At 39.7% G+C, this 16,461-nt stretch overlaps 1 protein-coding gene across 11 annotated transcripts; it reads left to right on the forward strand.

Annotated features, from left to right (window-relative positions):
• LOC109721574 (methyltransferase-like protein 2) lies at positions 258 to 14,064 on the forward strand. 11 transcript variants are annotated; one of them, XM_020249245.1, is made up of 12 exons: positions 260 to 598; positions 680 to 890; positions 1,392 to 1,531; positions 1,746 to 1,779; positions 1,892 to 1,967; positions 2,752 to 2,929; positions 3,067 to 3,153; positions 3,257 to 3,356; positions 3,862 to 4,019; positions 10,649 to 10,713; positions 13,286 to 13,499; positions 13,597 to 14,064. In XM_020249245.1, the coding sequence occupies exons 1-9, from the start codon at positions 326 to 328 to the stop codon at positions 4,017 to 4,019; spliced, it is 1,257 nt and encodes a 418-aa protein (XP_020104834.1). In that variant the 5' UTR covers positions 260 to 325; the 3' UTR covers positions 10,649 to 10,713; positions 13,286 to 13,499; positions 13,597 to 14,064. The 11 variants fall into 11 exon arrangements, with proteins under 11 accessions (XP_020104841.1, XP_020104834.1, XP_020104837.1 ...); XM_020249243.1 differs by lacking the exon at positions 10,649 to 10,713 and having other exon boundaries at positions 261 to 598; positions 3,862 to 4,076; XM_020249244.1 differs by lacking the exon at positions 10,649 to 10,713 and having other exon boundaries at positions 261 to 598.

The following is a 16,461-nucleotide window of genomic DNA, read 5'->3' on the forward strand; positions in this document are numbered from 1 at the left end:
TATCCACTATCCTTCTTATTATATTTTATCTATTCAAACACTATTTTTTTTATTTTGAAAAATAACTAAATTTTCATCTAAACGCAAATTAATCTATCTCCAGATTTATATCTGAACTTATACATATCTCTGGAATAAACAATTATTGCTTATATCGGAACTAAAGGAAGCCTACAGTTTAGGGGCGGCTCATTACGAAACGTGTAACGTTTAGGGATCTTTGTGCATTTTTTCCAAAAAAATTTAAACGTTAGGTCTTAGAAACTGTGACCTAACTCGAAACCCCACCGTTGCGCACTCCTCTTGCAACAGAGAAGAGGCAACAATGGCGGCGGAGCTCTCCGAGGAGCTCAAATCTTTCATGGAGACGGGCATCTACCGCTTGGATGGATCCAACGTCGTCTTCATCGATCCCGTCCGAGTCCTCAACGAGTCCTACTCCCGCTTCGCCCTCTCCCCCTCCGATTACTACTCCCGCAGCTTCGCTCCTCCCAAAAGCGCTTTTCCAGCAGAAGCCGTTCCCAAGAAGCGGAAGCGGAAGCCGAAGCCGCACCACGATCTCAATGAGCGGGAACGCGTCGCGGAGAAGCGTCATCAGGTTATTGCTTCGTAGATTTTTATGTTTTCTGGTGCTCGTTGTCTCTTTTTCCTGTCTCTTATTGATCGATGATGACGATAGGAAGCTAGGGCTTTGTTGCTGAGCGCGCACAAAGCGCTTCTTGCAGCAGCCGATCTGTTGGGGCTTCTTCCCCAGGTAATGGGAGGTGAGGGGTCCTCTCATGGTGGAGAAAGAGCTGCTGAGAAGAATTTTGTTGAGCTCGGAAACCACTGGAAAGCGCCTTTTTGTGAGATCACCCTCGGTCTCCGAGCGTCGAACGAGGTTGATCAAGGTAAAAATTAAGGTATTTGGCTGATTTCTGGGTGGATTTGAAGTTCTTGGGTGGAAGGGCATGAAATCATTAGGTTTAATTTTAGTTGGCACTGGTTGTGTTGTTCCTAACTGTCTAGTTATGAATTTGGTAGAAATGTATGGAGACCCCCTCAACTTTTTTTTCTTCTTTGAAATAGAGTGCCTCTCAACTTTAACTTTTGGATTGTCGAGCCCTGAAATTTCGATCTTTTTAATGAAATCGAGCAATGGTTTTGTTCAATTTGATGGTTCTGATCACTTTTTAGCTGTTGAAGTGTGTAATTAATGATTAATTTAACAAAATCCTCGCCTCGAATAATGAGAAAAATCCAATTAAAGTGTAATACAACTTGCCTATGCAGAGATATGTTTGTATTACATGTGCTGATCTTGGATCCTTGAATTTATATGAATGGCATTATATGGGGTTCTCTATGCTTTACTTTATTTCAGCAACATTCTAATCATTATTTAATGCTAGGTTCTAGGCCTCGGCATGATGTTGGAAGGGCAGTTGTTTCATTATTTAATAATCTAATCGGTAATGAAACAAATGATGATGTAGAAGCTGAATTTCAAAATTGCTGCTATATTTTACCTCGCAGAAGCTCCTTCCACATGGTATGAAGATCTTGTTTTCTGTTTAATTACTTGCAGTAATCTACTCCTAAATACTTTTCCTTTCTAACTTTTGGTAGAATTTGCCCAAAACACTTTTAGGATCCAACTTTTTGTAGCATTCACAAAGATTCTGTTAAATTTACGATTACTTTATGATTTCTTACTTGGTTTTTTTATTTTTAAATGTTGAACGTTATGACAAATGACATGGAAGTCTGACTTGAGACAAATTCGTGATCTCGTTCCTGGTAAGTTTAAGCTCATTTGGAATTATTCTGAGATTTAGATTTCTTGCTAAAAAGTACCAAATAAGTTTTTCTTCTATTTATTTATGGATCTTGCCCCTTTCTTTCCCTTCAGCTCAGTCTAGTCAAGGGTTTAATTTAATAGTAATTGATCCCCCATGGGAGAATGGAAGTGTTCATCAGAAAGCAGCGTGAGTTTTCTTATGCATCTCCTGGTAACTTGGCACATGGAGTAATGTTGTGCTGATTTGTCCAATGCATTGAGTTATTAGCCAACAGTAGTTCTAATCTTCCATTGCTGATTTTTCAACAAGTTCAGGAAATTAAAAGTTCTTACTGTTAAGTTGGCGAAGCCCATAGATTTTAAGAAGCAATCTATTGAATGCCTACTTCAGTCGGTTCAATTTGCAGAATTTCACAGTTCTTTGAATTCCACAGAGACCTTTTTGAACCTCCAATATAGAATTCTCCTCCTCCTCCTCCTCTTCCTCCTATGCCAGTATAAAACTACTGTTAGCGACAGCCTTTTCTTTTAAGGTTGGTCAATTAGCCTTTGATTTGATTCGTGCTCAAGTATTTGGATGATCATGGTACTGATGAACATCAATAGCTGTTCCAAAAGGATTCAGATATCCACGCTAAGCTTAAAAAAGGGCTTAAATGAAAACAAATGTATTTTTTCCATTCCAAACTACTATGACAATTTTTAGTTGAAATGTCAAAACACTTTTAAGTCCACAAGTTACAAAATAGTTACTGTTATCTTGGAGCACTTATGCTTGTCCAATGCCAAAAATGAGAACACAACTTTTGTGTGCTGTTTGGCTATGGTTATTGGCTAGCCACATAAGTTTTCTCTAGCAGCTTCGAAGACTATATGTTACCTCTGACATTCTATTTTTCACATTGCATCATTCCTTACTTTTGTTATGCAATATTTAAAAGTGTGAGTGTTGTGAAAAATCCTTGTTACAGGTACCCAACATTACCTAACAGGTATTTTTTTAATCTGCCTGTTAAAGAACTTGCTCACGAGGATGGTGCCCTTGTGGTGTTGTGGATGACTAATCGGGAGAAGTTGCGCATGTTTGTTGAGAAAGAACTGCTTCCTGGTTGGGGGGTGACAGATGTCACTCCCTTTTACTGGCTAAAGGTAAGATGATGCTGTGCTCTTATTGGATTCCACTGCTTTTTTTTCTTTCCCCTAGGCAGCAGAAAATGTTATTGAGCTACTTATGATTTTCCAATATGGTTGGTGAAAATCTAATGTTGATATCAAACATGATGTAGGTTAAACCAGATGGTTCTTTGATTTGTGATTTGGACTTGTTTCATCACAGACCATATGAATGCTTCCTCATAGGTTACATTAATGTGGTGAGTTTTAGTCGTTATGATCAATTTATGGCATATACATTTGGCTTTCTACTTGGATTTTCTTTACTCAGGCAGAGTTTTTTTCTTCTTTTTTTCTCCCCAGGATGTTGATTTCCAATGCACAGAAAAATTTAAGTACTTAAAAAGCAGCCAAGTCATCATAAGTGTTCCGGGTGCTCACTCAAGGAAGCCTCCATTAGAAAGTATCCTCCTATAATGGCTTTACTTGTTGTAAGAAATATAATTGCATAACCTCTCAGTATCTCCCTAGAACATTTGTGGCCATGCATCAACTAAGTGCACAATGGCTGGAAAAGATCCCTTGCTGTATCAGCCCAACTGTGATTTGGTCCACATAGAACATGAGGACCTTGAACTTTAGGTTCATATCAATGGTCCTCATATTTGCACAAAATTATTTCTTAGAAACTTACACTTTTTGATCAAGCAGTCTTTTGCAAAAAGCTATTAATCTAGAGTAAGAATATGCTAGTTCAGCAATCCAAACATATTTGTATTTTTCATTAAAATTAGCTTTGTTTTTAGAGGGGAAAATTTCATTTCTTTCTATCTAGCGCAAACTTCTTTGTCTCTTTACCCTCCAGACCAGTTCACTCTCTCTTGTTTGAAGCAGCGTATATATTCAAAAGTTTTTTATATAGTCTAGCTGTAGTAGTGTTCCTTGTTTCAGCCCTTAACCATCTAAAGAATTACTATTGGAACATATACCAGGCCCCAAGCCTGCAAAATGCATTGAACTTTTTGCTAGAGAATTGACGGCTGGATGGATCTCTTGGGGAAATGAACCACTACGTTTTCAAGATTCACTGTATTTTCTGAAAAAGACAAATAACTGGTGCTCCTAGGTACGGAATTTTGCGCTCTGCAGAAATTAATTTGGCCGAGATGCAGCTGAAAATTAGGTCGACTCTTTTTCACTTTCTGGAGCCTACCCTGCTGTATTTTTCTTTATCTTGTCCTAGATCAATTATTTGTTTTTGAAGAACTTCCAGATGAACTTGTCCATATTTTGAGTGTAATTTTTAGATGTCATACTTGAACTCCATTAGGCTTAAGTGAGACCCTTTAAGATGGCTTGGATCCTAGGATCCTGTGTCCATTGATGTCCAATGTGGCTTATTTGGTGTAAAAAGAATCTTATTATGTTACTACATTGGTCAGGAAAGGTTTTGAATCAAAACTTGTAGGTCAATTCAGTGCTTTTATGTATAGGGCAATGTAGTGATCCATGATTAGAGTTATTCTGGAAATTTGGTAATGAAAATCATTACTCCTGTGGTTGTTTCTGTCTACTCTCTTTCCTCTGTGCTTGGATTGGCGCCTTTTCTTCTCTCTTTAGTCACCGAATTGGGCATTTGCCCTTCTTTTTCCCGCTCCATTATGCCTTATGTTCTCCGTCTTTGCCTCTATTTGGTGGCTGTTGTTGCTAAATTTTCCTGCTTTTTCTGATCTGCTGCTGTGTTGTTATTCATCTTCTGTATTGCTGCAGAATTCAGATCGATCACTGAACTTTGTTAACTGTTGTCTCTTGAAAATGATTTCTTCTCTTATTCAAAACAGTTTTGAATCATTCCTCTTTTGGGAGGTGAAATATTTATAGCTCGGCAGAGTTTGACGATGAAATTTTTTAATTTTGGGGGCTCTGAGCACACGCTAGGGACATGTTTGTTTCACCGAAACTGAATTTTGGGTTGAAGTGAACTTTGGGTTGAAGTGAAGTTCGGTAAAAATTATTTTTTCCCTGTTGTTTGTTTCGTAGTTGTGGAGGTGAAGTTTCATTAGTTCTGCTGTTTGTTTGATAGGAAGTGTATGATGTAAAATTATAATTTATATATAAATAATAAATAATTTAATAAATAAAAATAATATAGGTATTTTTTTTATACATAAATTATAGTAATACAACAATAAAATTATAAAGTAAAAAATTATTAATACTTAATTAATCAATTTCTATCATATTTAATTGTACAAACTAAATAAAGAAAATATTAAAACTTAATTAATCAAATTTTATCATATTTTAAATATGCCAACTGAATAAAAGAGTAATTAGTACCATAATTAAATATATTTAAATGTAACTATCTTTACCTATTATATTATTTTATTATTTTTTCTTCTCCTCCCCTCACCGTAATTGATTTCGGCCCACGATGGGCGAAGTCAAGTACGCTGTTTTAGGTTAACTTGGGTTTTGACCGTAACTTTTTTACGGCGAACCAAACAACGGAAGTGATCGTTTATGGCGAAAACGACTTCCCCCCCTCTGCACTTCCACCCAACTTCCTCCCAAACAAACATGCCCTAGGTTGTCTTTCAGTAATTTTGTGATTTCTTCTTCAATTGATGGCGGTTCGTGTAGGAACAATTAAATCCAGATTATTATTGTTTTATTTTAGTTATAATACTTTCTGTAAGGACTGAGATTTTTTTTGACAGTGCAACTAAACTCTCTGTTGATGATGTTTATGTGTGTAATTTAATTACATAAGCACTCGTCAAGTTTCGGACGAAAATGAGCTAAAATGGAGAAGATACGCGATTTTTAGTTTTCACTTAAGTGAATAGTAACTCCGGTTTTCCGGAGAAGCCACGGAGTAGAGTTGGCTTCTGGTGCGTATCGGACTCCGTTCATATCAGTCCAATAGCTCGTTTCTACCGGTTCAGCTGTTCTGGAACTAATGACGCTGATGGATTTTGAGTTTGACGCACGGATTTCGATAAAATCCAAAAATACATGTTTTATATGTATTTGTGTGTATGTTTCCTTCTATTGGAAGAAGGTTGGATTTTGTTGTGAATCCGTGGTCGATCGAGATGAATCGAAAGTGTAGCTTTGTTGTCTCCGAGGTGCTGATCGCACTGGTGCAATCCGTTCGCAAATCTGACGGACGGATCTGCGGAGATCGCGCGTTGATCGAGGGAGTTCGGTGGATTGAAAACTGGTGAATTTCGCAAAGAGTCAGCGAATTTTATAATTTTAATTACCGAATCGCAGAGATCAACTGGAGGTGCGCTACACGCAGATTTACTCGCGATGTGAATGGAACTGGTTTAGGAAATAACCAGTCGGCAGGACTTTGGTGCAAAGTGGCATATGGTGATATAATAGGCTTAAGAAGGTTTCTATGCACGAACCCTAGTTTCGGCCAACCTATCTTCCAGCTATGCCCAGGTAGCTTCAGCAGGCTCTTACTAGCCGTGCTCGCCGCTCCGGGCCGCTCCAGGCGTGCGAATGCCGGCCGCCGCGTGCGACTGCTCGGCCGCGGAAAAGCCGCGTTTGCCTCTTCCTCCACCTCCCTCTCCATCTTGCTGCCTCTTTCACTGGCAGTGACCACCTGGGGACATCACTCGCGTCGGGCCTTCATCTTATTGGCTGCGGCCGACCCCGTTCAGCCTCCCCCACCAGTCGCCAAGCGGTGCTTGCTGGCTTTTATGGCGAGCTGAGCCATGATCGGGCTGAGCCGTGCTGGCTTCCCTCTCTGTTGCGCTGCCGCTGCCTAGATCGGCCGGGCCGCCCTCCCCCGAGCCCCGGGGACCTCCGCGCCGGCCCCACGGTCAGCGCACGCGCCGGAGCCGCCCAAGCTCCTGCGCGCACCTGCGATCACCCAGGCGAGCCTGGTGCCGATCTTGCATGCGCGCGCCGCATCCGCTCGCAGGCGCGGCTGCCCCGCCGTCCCTTTGCTGTCGGCGAGCTCGCGGCGTGGTTCCGGGTTACCCGAGCCACGCCTGGTCGCGCCTTGAAGCTCCTGAGCTGCCTCCTCAGACTTTGGTGCGGGCCGAGGCTGGGCTTCCCTCCAATCCAGCTATGTGGCACCGCCTGTGGTGGGAGCCACCACCTCCCCTCGGCTTCCTCCGCCGGTTCGTCGCCGCCCCGGACTCCTGCGGCCCGCCGCCGCGCTGCCGGGACGTCGAACCCGAGAAGAGTGGGGTGGAGGGTGCGGATCTCCTCGGCCCTGCCACGGTTGCTCCCGCCGCCGGCGGGTACCTAGCACCTCCCGACCTCTCGACCGACTGCTTCCATCTCGCGGCGGACCGCCCGTCTCGCCGCGGGCGGCAAACCTAGCTCCCCCCTCACTGTGAGTGTCATTTAGCATTCCAGCACTGCTATATTCCCACTTCCGGTAACTTTTCCGCTATTCCGAATGGTCTTGTTTGACTCGGGAAGTGAGCACATGATCCTTAGGTCGGTGCTGAACATCCGTGCTCCACTTCCGCGAGCCGTCATGAGAAGCCTTGGTTGCGCGGAGCCAACGCCGATCTCACTCGAGTGGCGCGCTGCTCTCTCGCTTGACCTCTCGCGTCGCATTGTGTGCCAGCACGCGGCACGTCGCCCGATTGGCTCCGAATGTGAGCATGGTCTCCGTTCACCTGAAAATCTATTAGTCGGGTGGCGAACGTTGACCCAGCAACCTCTTATTCCGCAAGGATTCGTGGCCATAAAAACTTGTCGAAAATGCCACTAAAAGTGATAGATTTTAAGGTTCATGTTGTGCTTTCTTGCTTATAACTTCGACTCGGTCGCTGTGGACAGCGTGTTAACGCTGAGGGTAACCTCTGGACTAATCGTCCAAGGCCCCAAGCCACTGCGGAGATCGAAAAGCCTTGTTTGGGGCGTTTCACGGCGAAATCCGTCGACGGAACGCGATCTTAGTTCGGTTTTTTATCCGACGGTGCCTCGGGATCTGTTGTGATGTCGCTAAGCCTTCTTGGCAGGTCACCCGTGTCGTTTCGGGTGTTCGGAAACGACGGGTGAGCGACTGGTGGGTCCCGGTGTCAAAAACGACACTTTCGGGAACCCGGTTCGAGACGTTTAGTCAACGATGTTTGTTCCGAGGCGAAGTGTGGTGTTTGCTGCCAATGTGGGTTATTATTGAGTATTAGTGGCAGCGGTTGACTCCCAGTTGGAGTTGGGGAGTTCCGGGACGATCAGTGGACCCCGGCGAAGCCCCGGTGCGATATTTGGGACATCCGGTGTGATTCGGCAATCGGTCTTGGGAAACCGATTTCCGTGGTTCCTTGTCTGGGGATTTTATTTTAGTTGCTGACATTAGGGTTTCCTTCTGATCGTGTGGACCCTTTGTAGGTCCGGTCGCTCTGTTCCCCGCCGTCGTGAGATCTGATCCAGACTTGTACAGGTGGGTACTTCGATCCGACGTCGGTACAGTGGTGCACGCTCGGTGATGGTTTCTTACCTCTGTTCTCTCGTTATTATCTGGCATATATATATATCTTGATATATAGTATTGAGCTTGCATCCCCGTTGTTTTTATTATACTCTACTCATATGTTTCCTTGCTTAGTATCATGTGTAGGAGTAGAGTAGTTTATCCATACGTGATCCCGGTGACCTGATTGGTCGGTTCTCGTACTTCGTTTCGGTGACCTAGTTGATCGGTGCTTTTATCTTATATCTGTTGACCTGGTTGGTCGGTTGTTGCATTATGTAGTGAGTTGGTCTATTTCTTGACTTCTGTCGTTCGATGACCTTGAGGTCGGTGTACCCTGAGGGGTAGGATTGTCAGCTGGTGCTGACGGTAGTTCTGGACTATATCGAATACACTCCTGTGACCTATCGGTCGGGTCTTGCGTTCGTACTTTTAGTTGACATCGAGCAGTATCTACATACCATCTTTATTTACTCTGCCTAGTTGTTCTATGTGTAGTATCCTGTATAGGGGTAGGGTAGACGACATTCGTGTATACTACACTTGTGACCTGGTTGGTCGGTTCTCCTATTTGCATCGGTGACCTGTTTGGTCGTTCGTTACTTTCCGTACATTGACCTATCTCGGTCGGTTCACGTTGTTACTTGATGACCTACACGGTCGGTATGCCCAGAGGGGCAGTGATTGTCGGCTGATTGCCGACGGTTGGCTATTGATCATATCCGCATTGATCGCCACAGCTCGAGTGCATTTCACGTACACCAGCGGGTTGATCCCCTGCAGGAGGGTGTTCTTTTCCGGAAAAGTGGTCGTACATCCGACCCGTGAGCCCAGCGGTGTTCTCTTGTGCTAGGGTTACATGCCAGGTGTGAGCAGATAGTGGCTTTTGCCTGAGGTCCTTAGACCGACACGGCGGTTTAGATTGGGTACGTTTGGACTTCTCGTCCGGTTGACGCATATAGCTATAGTAGCGGTTGTTGCATATATACTTCTATTTCTTTCTTTACAGTTGTCTTGCTACTATAGTTTTGATATCCTTGTATGCTTGCAGTTGTACATTACAGTAGCGGCAGTTGTGCTTTCATATATATATCTCATTCGTTCATTATCGTTGATACTGTATTTTACTTACCCATACTGTTGTTTATCTCTTCCTGATCCGGTGAGTACTCCTCGCCTTCTTCGGCTTGCGGTACCCACTGGGAGGGGAGACATGTTTACATGTTCTCACCTCCCCCACTGTTTTTCAGGTATTGCTGGCGTTGAGTTTTGGGACGAGACGTGAGGTACGTTCGTAGTGGTCGATAGAGCTTCCGACCCAGGTTATCGGTCTACTTTCTTACCCTTCTTATTTTGGCTGCATGAATAGTTTAGTTGGTTTATGTGGTTCAGTATTTATTTACATTTGAAAATGTGGATTTCTGGATTTTGTAAAATAAAAGGTTTCTACCCCTCGTGGTAGTGTTTTTTTAAAAGAATAAAGGTTTCTGTGTAAAAAACAGTTTTCAAAAGATTTTTGTGGATTTCTGTTTAAACCTTGAATGTAAAACTGTGATGTGAATGGTGGATGTATGAATGTATAGTTATTTTTATATTCATCTGGTTGTGGTTGTATCCTGGTTGTACTGTGTATTGGATCGACGCCGTGCAAATACAGGGGAGACTCTGTCCGTGTGAACAGTGGATTCCCTGTATTTGTGGCGGATCTGGCATACTCTGGGGTCAGGTTTTCAAAAAAAAATTCAGACGCTTTTCCGCTTTGTTTTAAACTGAAAAGGGACCCCGGGGCGTGACACTTTCGGGCTACATCGCTTTGCCTTTTAGTTCTTCCTTTCCTAGTCGTCACCTCTATGCGATCAACTCGCCAACCCTTCAGTGACAAAGGGTTGGAACTTTCGATTCTAATATGTAAAAAATCTTTTTTATCTGGTTTTGATTGTGCCTTCATAATCCCAGGTGAGCTTGTTCTGGGTGTTCATCTGATTCATAGGAGGCCGAAACTAATGATGGTAGTTTCGCTGGTAACACCCTCTTTTCCTATAGGGGGCATTCCATTAGTAGCTTTCCATACATAACTTTCTTCATTACCTCTCTTTTTGAATGCGCATTCTGTTCAAATACTTCGATATTTTCGCGCTATTTTCTTTTTGTATTCTTATTTCAATTTTCCTGTCTCATTCTGGTTATTCCTTGTTTCCAAGTCGTATTCTTCACAAAGCCCTTTAGTGGTTATAGATGGTCATTTCCTATTCTTGGTTTTGGAAATCTTCATTTACTTCTTGTCCATGCCTTCATAATCCCAGGTGAATGTGGTTGAAGTGTTTATGTGATTCGTGGGAGGCTGAAACCCATGATGGGAGCTTTGCTGGTAACGCCCCTGTTTCCCTGGAGGCGCTTCATTAGTAGCTTGCCACACATAACTCTTTCAATCAAGACCACTGTTTTGAGTGTGCTTTCTGTCTGAATGCTTTACTAATTTTCTACATTCTTCTGTTCGTGTACTTATTTCTAATTTCGATTCACATTTCACATTATTTCTTTTTATTTATAATGGTGTGTATTTTTGTAGCTTTGTGTTACTGTTTTAAGAGGTATGCTAGCAATGAGGGTGTTAATTCCATCTGATTTTTGAATTATGAATAGTCTACAAAGCTATATGGCCATATCGCCCGGACAATGAGTGTCAGGATTAGGGTTTGCCTTCTCATTCTTCCTTTCAAGGTCATTATCTCCATGCCGTCAACTGGTCAAAAGCCCTTTTGCAGCTATAGATGCTAGCTTCCAGTTAGGGATGCAAACGGGGCGGATCTGGGGGTGGGAGGGGTCTCCTACCACCCCTGCCGTTTTCTTGGCGGGTTGGGGCCGATATGGAGTTGGTTTTTTATATTTTTGCCCTCACGTAACGCTTCATTCGGGGCGGGGCGGGGCGGGGCGGGGCGGGAGTGGAGCGGATTTTTGGCGGATTAAGAGGGTCTCCTGCCTCCCGCTCCATTTTCTTAGCAGACGGTTGGAAATGGGGCAGATAATTTTTTCTTTATTTTTGGCCCTCACTTCCACATTCTGGGCTGATCGGGACAGGAGCTCCACGAACCCGCCACTTGCATCCCTACTTCCGATTGTAATATGCAAAACATCTTTTTTACCATATTTTTTATTGTGCTTTCATAATCCCAGGTGAGCTTGTTCTGGGTGTTCATCTGATTCATAGGAGGCCGAAAATAACGATGGTAGTTTCGCTGGTAACACCCCCATTTTCTATGGAGGCGTTCCATTAGTATCTCTCCATACATGAGTCGCCTAAATCAATACGTGTCTTTTGAATGTGCATTTTGTTTACATGTTTTGATACTTTTCCTCATTGTTCTTGTTCTTGTTTTTATTTTCATTTTATACACTCATTTTGCAATATTTTTCTTTCTTTATTGTGGCAGATATATTTTTGTAGCTTTATTACTTGTATAGGAAGCGGTCCAACTACAAAACTTCTTTTTGATCATATTTTTGATTGTGCCTTCATAATCCCAGGTGAGCTTGTTCTGGGTGTTCATCTGATTCATAGGAGGCCAAAACTAACAATGGTAGTTTCGCTGGTAACACCGCCATTTTCTATGGAGGCGTTCCATTAGTATCTCTCCATACATGAGTCTCTCAAATCAATACATCTCTTTTGACTGTGCATTTTGTTCACATGTTTTGATACTTTTCCTCATTGTTCCTGTTCTGTTTTTATTTTCATTTTATGCACTCATTTTGCAGTATTTCTCTTTCTTTATTGTGGCGGTTATATTTTTGCAGCTTTATTACTCATATATGAAGCGGTCCAACTCTTGAAGCAGGGCAACTTCTTACTTCTTTCTATGGTCGAACCTTAGCAGTGAAATATTTCAAAATTTTGGTGTTGGCCAACTTCTTACTTCTTTCTATGGTGGAACCTTAGCAGTGAAATATTTCAAAATTTTGGTGTTCTTTCTATCTGATTTGAGGCTTAGGAATGGCCTTGGAAGGGAATTCTTGAACGCATACATTGATGCTTGTCACAGTTTAAATCCAAGCCGTACGAGGTTGTTGGGTATGGGTATCTTAGGACCCTATATACCCTTACACGGCATTATCCAAATCTGAGTTTCGCTGTAAGGTCACCTTGTTCAGACAATGAACAAAGTGACGTTGGTGGCTTTAGGGTTTGGGTTTGTTTGCTCATTTTTTTTTTCCCCAAGTCATCATCTCGATGTTTGAGTTGTCCTCATAACTAATTAAAAGCCCGACAGTAGCAATTGATAGTGCCTTCCGATTAAAATATCTGGAAATCTTTTTTTCTTGTTCTTGATTGTTCTTCATAATGCCAGGTGAGCTTGTTTTTGATGTACATCTGATTCGTAGGAGGCCGAAACGAATGATGGTAGAGCTTGTAATGCCCCCTTACTGTGGAGGCATTCCATTAGTAGCTCGCTATACAAAACTCTCTGCGATGAATACATCTCTTTCGAATGTGTATTTTGTTCAAATACTTTGATCTTTTCGTGCATTTGTTTTCGTATTTCCATTCTCCATCCTCACTCCGCATTATTTAATATTCTTTATTTTCAGCACATTTTGTTTGCAGCTTTGTTACTATTATAGGATTATGATATAAAGCTTCCCAGTGTGGATGCTCGGGGACTAATTTTAGTATCAAGAGACTGCTTTTTCTTATATACAGACTGCACTGTTGCATATTTTTGTTTACTTTGTTCCTAATGTTAGAAAGAACTTTGTTTCTGCTTGCACTGAGAGCCTTGGCTTTGATGTTCTCTGCATGGAAGTTGCGGGTCTACTTCTGTTTCTTGCTTGAGTTGCTGTGTTCTATTTAAGTTATATCATCATTGTTGTCTACTCGCTTGACTTATGTTGAGTGATATGCACTGATAATGTATTCTTATGTAATACTCCATTTCCTGCAGGTCCTTTTAATCCCCAACAAAGAGATTCTGGAACAAGGACCACCACCCCCTGTACGGTGGTGGGTGTTCCCTTCCATTGAGACCACGAAATGACGAATGATTGGAAGCTCATTCTTAGTTATATCTCGAGTCGTCTGCTCTGAGAGGACCATCCACGGTCCGACAAAGAAACTAGAGAGCGTTTCTTAATTCATCCATCTTTACAGCTCGCACGGTGAAATCCTCTCTCTTACTCATTCCAGTCAACTTTTGTATATTTGCTTAGATTTGATCGGTGCCATTTTTTGGTAACAGCTTCTTCCTATGCACAGGTGATTTTTTTTTCCTGAGCAAATAAGCGTGCATGAAAGCATACTGAATATGCTGTTGATCTTGAGGTAATAGTTAGTTTCTCGAGATGAACAACTCAACGAAACTTCCCAGTTCTATCCTTGAAATCAATACCTAATATTCTATGGGCAATTGGAGTTAGCATGCACACCTGCATATATAAAGCCCCACAAATGTTAACTCTCTCTCTCTCTCTCTCTCTCTCTCTCTCTCTTTTCCAAGAACATAGCATAATATTCTGTTGGGAAAGAAAATGTAATTGTGTGGCGAAAATGTACATTGTGTATGTAATGAAGGGGAAGGGTTATGTTGGATCAGGGGTGAATGTCGGGAGTCTCCAGGCCTTTGGAGCTCATGGTATTTTTCTTAGGGGTGTTTGGTCCTACGTAAAATCATAAAATTTAGTTTTCTGTAATTCGTGAAATCATAAATTTTTTTTTTACATTTTATAGTTATTGGTTTATAGAAAAAAAAAAAAAAAAAAGTTTTCTAGCCGCATTTGTTTGGTTGAAAAAAAAGAGTCTAAATTTGTTTCGTTGGGTCAAAAAGTAATGAATGAAAAATACCATATGTTTGAGTCTTCCTTTCTCTCTGAAAAATAACAAAAAATGACAACTTCAATTTTTTATTCCGGGATAACTTTTGGGGGGTGGGGTTAATGGAATTGGGGTTGCATTAAAGTAATCTCACCCTAATTCAATTTTTTAATATAAAATTTAATTTTTAAATTTAAATTTAATTTTTAAATTTTTGTTTGTAAGCTTAAAATTGAGACATATAATTTTAAATTATTAATTGAAAATTTAAAATTATTATTTTAAAATTTTAAATTTAAAACTTGATTTTTGATATTTTTAAAATTTAAATTTAATCTTAAATTTAAAATTTAGAATTTTCAATTTTAGAATTTGAGATTTAAAAAATTAATTTTTATTTTAATTTTTTAATTTTTAAAGTTATATATTTAAATTTAAAATTTTAATTATAAAATTTAAATATTTAAATTCAAATATAAAGTTGTTTTTTATTTATAGGTATTTACTATTCTTTTTATTCTATTTTATTTATCCAAATGCTTATCATCCAAATACAAAATTGGTCTATTTCAGGCTTAATTCTAAACTTAATTTAATTTCTGAAATAACAAGTTCTTACTTAACTCCGAATCAAACGAAACCAGACGGCCAAATTTTAAACAGAATTAATTAATAAGAGTAATTTAGATATTTTTATGAAATTAAAAAGATATTTTTGATATAGGGATATTTATCTAATTTAGGGTTAGCGAAGGGTGCTTAGAAAATTAACACTATTTTTAAATGGTGCATTATAGTTTATAATTTAAAATTTCAATATTGTGTAATATTGGAGTTTTTCGATTTTTTGTATTGACACTTTTTGGTTATTCTCGTGTAAAATATTTTTTTTAGAAAATAAATTTATGAATATTTAAAAACTAAACACAGTAATAAAAAATAGTCTACGCTAAGATTTTAAATGCCTGTCGGCACGGGCCGTATTTACCGTGCCGTACTGTGCTAACAAGATATCGACACGATATAGACCCCGTACTGATGGTACAGCTCAAAACTCTCTATTCTTTAAATTAGTAAGTAATTTTCTCAATAAAGTTCAAAGACGTTATAAAAAGATATAATAAATGGTTAGAATATTTTGTTGTTAAAGAAAATAAATATTTCATGCTATTATGTGTCAGTACATAAGAATTTTTTTGACCGGCACGCATCGGCACGGCTCGGCACGTACCGTGCCGATAAGTTTCCGGCACGACCCCGTGCCACGACACTTAAATCCTTGGTCTATGCAATACCTCTTTAAACAGAGTAATGAAGATATAAATAGTATAACAAAAGTATAAATAGTATAGTAGTTTAATAAAAACAATATAAAAAAATAAAAAATTTTAATGTATATTTTATATGTATTTTGTATAGGCGATTTATTTAGTAAGGTTCATAAAAGAAAGGGATCGATTCTATAAAATTTCAAAGAAATAAATTAATTTGTAAAATTGTAAAATTAATTTAATTTTTTATGCAAAAGAGACCTATAATTTTTTTTTAAAAAAAGAGTCCAAAAGTACAATGTTTTCTAGTGCTATTGAGTCTTTACAAATGCAACAATGTCTCTTCTGGGAAAAAGTAGTTTAAAATCTAGCCCCTCTTCTTCTTTTTTTTTTTTTGTTTGTTCTCCTGTTAATAATTTCAATTTGATAAAATTATACAGAATTTATTTAAATTATAGTTAAGTTAGTTATTTAATCTTTTAAATTTGTGATACTACTGTTTAATTTTTTAATTTATTTGATTTGCGTCACTCAACAGTAGTTTAATTTTAAAATTTAAATTTATTATTTATTTTTATAAATTTAATTAATATATTTCATACAATCGGTGCAATGATAAATTTATTATAATAAGCAAGTAGTTTAAATTTTAAAGTTAAAATATTATTGACTGATTCAAATTAAGTAATTAAATACTCGGATAGTAAATTAAAGTTTTAAAAATTGAATCAAAAAAATTTACAGTTTACATAAGTTTTGTATATTTTTATTTTTAAATTTTATGTTTTTTTTTTTAACTCCCCCATTATATCTTTTGCGCAATGCTCACGGTCAAACCAAGGACGAGGGCCCACCACCACCACCGCACCTGTCACGCTGCAAAAAATAATTTTTTTTTTTTTAAAAAGCATAATTAAAGAGGAGGGGATTTTAGACTGCCTCAAAATTCGTGAACTGGATCTGAGAATAAGACGACAAATGGCGCCACTGTTCCGAGGACTAGAAACAGAAGGGCATTTCCGTCATTCTCTCGCATGTT

Source organism: Ananas comosus, linkage group 15, assembly GCF_001540865.1.
Source record: "Ananas comosus cultivar F153 linkage group 15, ASM154086v1, whole genome shotgun sequence".
NCBI classification, from domain to species: domain Eukaryota; kingdom Viridiplantae; phylum Streptophyta; class Magnoliopsida; order Poales; family Bromeliaceae; genus Ananas; species Ananas comosus.

Bases quoted from the DNA above. Each gene is read 5' to 3' on its own strand.
- LOC109721574 (XM_020249245.1), top strand. From the start codon at position 326: ATGGCGGCGGAGCTCTCCGAGGAGCTCAAATCTTTCATGGAGACGGGC. The intron at 1,532-1,745 runs GTATGAAGATCT...ATGACATGGAAG, and splicing joins GCAGAAGCTCCTTCCACATG to TCTGACTTGAGACAAATTCG. The intron at 3,357-3,861 runs GTATCCTCCTAT...AACCATCTAAAG, and splicing joins AAGGAAGCCTCCATTAGAAA to AATTACTATTGGAACATATA.